Source organism: Pundamilia nyererei, unplaced genomic scaffold (assembly GCF_000239375.1).
Source record: "Pundamilia nyererei isolate P.nyererei 1_Seehausen unplaced genomic scaffold, PunNye1.0 scaffold00310, whole genome shotgun sequence".
Lineage (NCBI taxonomy): Eukaryota > Metazoa > Chordata > Actinopteri > Cichliformes > Cichlidae > Pundamilia > Pundamilia nyererei.
Genome location: NW_005187711.1, coordinates 529,537 through 534,925, shown reverse-complemented (window position 1 = coordinate 534,925; position 5,389 = coordinate 529,537). Strand labels below are relative to the sequence as shown.

Genomic DNA, 5,389 nt, shown 5'->3' with positions numbered 1-5,389 from the left:
AGGTCTCTACGTCCATCCCATGGGGAATGGGAGCAGTAACAAAGGTGTTGCGTTTATATTTTTGTTGAGTGTATGTTTAAATAAATATTTTGATCTCGTTTCACTTTCATTAAACAAGGACAGTAAGAACAGAAACAATGAACATTAAATGTTTTGCTTTTTCTTCTCTTTTGTTTGAGATGATTTTAGGAACTGGGTTACATTAAGCTGCTGAAATTGCCCACTCAAAGCTCTGAGCTCAACCGTATTGAAAGTTTGTTTTAAAAGCCAGATCAGTGCCAAGAAATCAACAATTTTAAATGAGCTCTACCAGTTCTGCCAGGCCCTGGTAGAGTTTAAATATTGAGACAAATATATAGCAAGAAGTATGACAACCACTTGGATCTAATGACTTCTAAAACCACCCCGGCAAGATGTGAGTTATTGAGGGAGATTTAACCAAAAAATAGTGGGGGTATATAATTATTTGATCTCGTCTGTATACCTTTGACCCTTTGTAGAACTTGTGCACCAATTCTTGTTTAGTGAAGTCATTAAATGCTTAAATGCTTTGCAAAGTGGAAAAAGTTCAAGGAAATCATTAAAAGCTCAAATTACCATGACATTCATATCTACACTCTGTTATGGTTCCCAAATCTGCACTTTGGTTGCCCAATCATTTACACTAATAATGCTCTACATAATGATTGTTAGGGAAATTGCTCTGCAAGCACAGGAGGAATTTAAGTATGTTTATTATTACCTGTAGTGATTTTTAATCATAACTTGTAACCTAGGGGTTTATGTGGGGAAACAGTAAATAATTCTAATAAATAATTATTGCAATGCTAAGAAAAAATGCATGGTCTGATGTAAACATCTTTTGCACACTCTTGGTATATAGCATTAATTTATTAAAGATGTTGTGTTCCCTTCTCTGCATTTGACTTTTTATAGACCTCGAATGACAAAAAGGAAGTCAGGACATCTTACAGCTCATCGGTCTTCTTGGCACACGACACAAGGTTGCAGCACACAACCTGCCGGCCAGCAGATATGACATCGTATTTGGCAGCAGGAACAATGAAGCCACGATATGCTCCCTACTCACTGTTAGTTTTTTTTTTCCTTATTCTTTTTTTTTAATGTCTTGCTGTGCCCAATCTAGGTAATAGACACACAGCATTACTCATCTTCTCTAATTCTTAAACACAAAAAGCTACAAATAAAATATAACATAGCATGTTGCTATATTGTATTTGGGTTGACAAAAGAATTAAATAATAATAATGAAAAAAGAATTAGAAGTGAGCTTGCTTAACAAAAGGAATGAAATAAAACTTTATTTGATGAAAATATAGGAAAATAAATAAGTCACAGTCATGAAAATTGTGGGTTATCTTGTTGCAATAATACAAAATTATATTTTGGTGGTGATATTTTGCAAATGCCTGCTTTAAAAAAGTGTTGCGTAGTTTCTGTAGGAAGCCAGGCAGATGTTTTAGGAAAAGTAATATGTTTTTTTTTACTTTTCTTCAACATTTTCTTTTCTTTTTTCCTGCAGTTGTAAAATGTAACATAATTGCTATATTTTTAAGAAAACGTTAGGGAAAGATGATATCATGTGAGGTGAAATCATACAGTATGACTGTCAGCCTCTACTACACCCTGCTCATTTTGCTCAAGTACAGTACTTAAGTGATTTTACATTTTGAAATGCAGTCATTTGTGTAGGTTATGTAGAGTTTTTTTCTTTGTTGTTTTCCCCAAGGTTCTTACTTGTGGTAATGTGTCTGGATCACAACATTTTGGTCAGTTCAATGTAATTATCTTTTCCACAGTGAAGAAGCCTGCAGGGTGAAGGGGGAGGTGGAGGTGCAAAAGGAACAGGAGGAGAAGAATGAGAATAACAAGCATGAGCAGGAGAGAGAAGAAGAAGAGGTGCAGCCAACTCTGCAGAAAGAGAGGAGGCCGACAGAAAGCAGACAGACTCCAAGAGATGATGAACAGGAGGAAGAGGTGGACTTCACACATGAAGTGAAGGAAGACCTCCACCACATAAGGGTGTGGCGACACAGGGATGACAAGAATGAGGCGAGGGAGGACAATGAAGAAGAAAGAACACTGCAAAACAAGGTTTGCTTTGTACAGATTGTAAGGAAATCTATGGATTTATACATACACACACACACACACACACACACACACACACACACACACACACACACACACACATACACACACACACACACACACACACACATGTATATATATTATATAGAGAGAGAATTAATTAAAAATATATGTATTATATATTACATATAAAATATATTTAAAATATACATATTTAAATTTACTTAGGTAACTGTCCTTTTTGCACAATAAGATCAATGTAGAGCAATCTTGAGAATAAGATCATACTTTCATGTAAGATTTGCAAAATGCTACCTCAGAAAATGTCAGGAGGTTTGTGAGTCTATCAATAAAGGCAGACTGAAGATCCATTTTCAATAAAACACTGTTGACATAGATGTCATGCAGCAAGCACACAGGTTCCAAATCAACTAGAATTACACTCTTCTGGAAACAATTTTGAAATTTTATATTTGGCTATGTCATTTATAATCCACCGTGTGCACATAAAAACAATGAAATCTTCATGAGATAATAACATCAAGGACAAACTAACTTCAGTTTTGCCTCCATGATTCAATCTCTCACACAATTTGTCAAATGTGTCCAACAGTTTCACATGTTAAGAAGTTGGGATTTAGGCATTTCATTTTGTTATTCAGACATCTACAAAGCAGCTATGTCAGTACTTTACTGACATAGCTCCAGAAAAATGTCCTGTTTCCCCTAGTGTTTCATAAAAAGTGTTTCATGAAGTACACGCAAGCTTTTTAAACAACTCCAATTTCATAGAATTTGGCTCCAGATCTGAAGCAATAAAGTGAAAGAATGCTGCTTTGGCTTAGAGGGTGTCAAAATGAAGCACCAATGATGTAAGGCGCTGTGGAAATTCCAGTTTTTATCACCAGCAGTGGGCTAGGTATTCATTAGGCTTTTGCCACCAACTAATGCAGTTTGAGCGAACAGTGAAAACAAGTTTTAAAAGTTTCACACTTTAAAATTGGGCGATATTGGGGAAAAGTGTCAAAATTATGCATCAACACCCAGCCCCGCCAACATTTGAAAGGGGTGCACTCTAAAAGTACCAAACGCCAGCTACACTTTCAGAGAGGTATATTGTTGTACCATTAATCCTACGACAGCTTATGTCTGGAGTGTTATTGTTTAAGATGCTGTCATTGTGTCTTTGATGGGGGGTAGTTATTTGTTACAATTGTGGTTTGTGCTTTATGGAAACAAACCTTGATCCTCTTAGGAAAATTTTCTGCCATAATGTACAAAGGCTGCGATACCAAAACTAGCAACATCTGGTTTTATTTTACTTTTCCCCACCCAAGGGTGAAGTGGATACTAATGTGCCTTAAAGAAATAAGAAAGCTTATTAATTTAAATCATCTTAAACTCGAAAAGAAACAATGCAAATATGTGCTTTATACTGCTTTGAGGCATATATTTACCTTGCCTTCAGTGTATACAAATTAAGGACAGAAAGTACTTTTACTGCACATCTGTCTATCAAATACAAATGTTCTGTTTTTCTTTTTTTTTTCCTAGCGACTGACAGACAGCAGAGACCAGTGGAGCGAGCTGGAAAACAGAAGCTCTGCCATTTCTCTCTGCAACAGCAGTGAAGGCGAAGAGTCATTAAACTGCTACGGTCCCATGAGTCCAACATTCAAGGTAACGTGTAAAACCGAGGGTGATCTGTAGGACTTCTTTTGGTATTTACTGGGTCTCCATAATCATATGGTGTCTAGTGTAAACCTCCTTACAGAAAAGGTAACATCTACTATGCTCCGGTACAAAATTTGATGTATTGTACTCAATGTTCCCTCTAAGCTGCGCACGTGCGCAATTGCGCACTGCTGGCATGGTCTCTGCGCACAAAAAAAAAATCTAACCTGAAGTGAAATTAAAATTAAAACTTTAACAATTCTGTTTTGCAGTGCTAGTCAGTAATGTTGTGTTGGGCTCTTTTAATAAAACTCCTCGTTTAGGCAATAATGTGGAACCCCACCATGTTTATTCCAGCTCACTCTATATCCATCACATAGCATCCTTCCTGTCTAGAAGGGTAAGTACTGCCGCCTAGTGGCGCATGATATTCACCAATATAGATTACACCACATCCCCCTTACTGAAGTCAGACTGGTACATTCTTTTGTTCTTCAAACAAAACATAACTGCATATAGTTTTTTTCAATACAGGCATACCACAACATTTCAGGAAACATAAAGTCAGTATTGTCATAAACACTTTCTCTTTTCCTCCTGTAACAGAATAATCACTTTCTCTTTTCTTTTCCACCCGTAACAGAATAAACACTTTTTTTCTTTTCAACCTGTAACAAAATAAACACTTTTTTTCTTTTCAACATGCTACCCTCAAAACCACAACTCAGCATTTGAAACACACTTTTCCGTTTTCAAACAATCAGCTTCACAGATCAAGTCTTTTGGGTTTAATCACCTCCCTACCAGACCGGGTTCTAACCACACCTGGTGTATGGGGTGGGCTTGGCTCAGAAACTTTCTCTGTAGGAGTAGCTTGGATCTGTGTGGCTTCGGTTTGAGCCTCTGTTTGCGGGATCGGCACAAGATGACTGCGGTTCCTTCTAATTGTCCCTTGGGGCCCACTGATGACGTACGATCGTGGAGTCGGGTGGACTGCTGTCACTGTGCCCTGTGCTCTTGCATCCGTGATCCAGACTGGTTGTCCTGGCACCAATTTATCCAGTTCTCTCGTTCTATGTCTCTTGTTAAAACTTTCGGTTTGTCTCAGCCGTTTCTCTCTCTCCGAACAACTAACCTGCTGAAAATCAGGCAGACAGGACTGTAAGGTTTCAGGAAGCATTGGCAAGGTAGTACGAAGCCTGCGCCCCATGAGAAGTTGAGCCGGGCTGTAGCCATTTGCCAGTGCTGTTGTTCTGTATGCCAGCAACGCCTTGTATGGATCGCTAGCCTTTTTGAGGAGATTCTTGTCGGTCTGGACGCCTCTCTCCGCTTTGCCGTTGCTCTGCGAGTACCTGGGACTACTGGTGACATGCTCAAAACAGTAGTCCTTTGCAAAATCTCTCATTTCTTGACATGCAAATTGTGGCCCATTATCGGTGAGCAATACTTCAGGGATTCCATGGCGTGCAAATATTGACTTTCACAATCACATTGGCTGAACGAGTTGGACTGAGTTGAGCAATCTTGACATATCTCGAGAAGTAATCCACTACTAACAGATAGTTTTTGTCTTTTAGTGTGAACAGATCAGCTCCTAAGTTCT

General features: G+C 38.2%; 1 protein-coding gene across 2 annotated transcripts in view; it reads left to right on the top strand.

Annotated features, from left to right (window-relative positions):
* Nucleotides 1-5,389, top strand: part of LOC102213538 (lymphocyte-specific protein 1-like) — a 63,870-nt gene that overhangs the window by 22,887 nt on the left and 35,594 nt on the right. For both annotated transcript variants that reach the window (XM_005751434.1, XM_005751433.1), the window contains exons 4-6: nucleotides 937-1,091; nucleotides 1,821-2,115; nucleotides 3,667-3,792. In XM_005751434.1, the coding sequence (XP_005751491.1) occupies nucleotides 937-1,091; nucleotides 1,821-2,115; nucleotides 3,667-3,792 (576 nt within the window). The remainder of the gene's footprint in view (nucleotides 1-936; nucleotides 1,092-1,820; nucleotides 2,116-3,666; nucleotides 3,793-5,389) is intronic.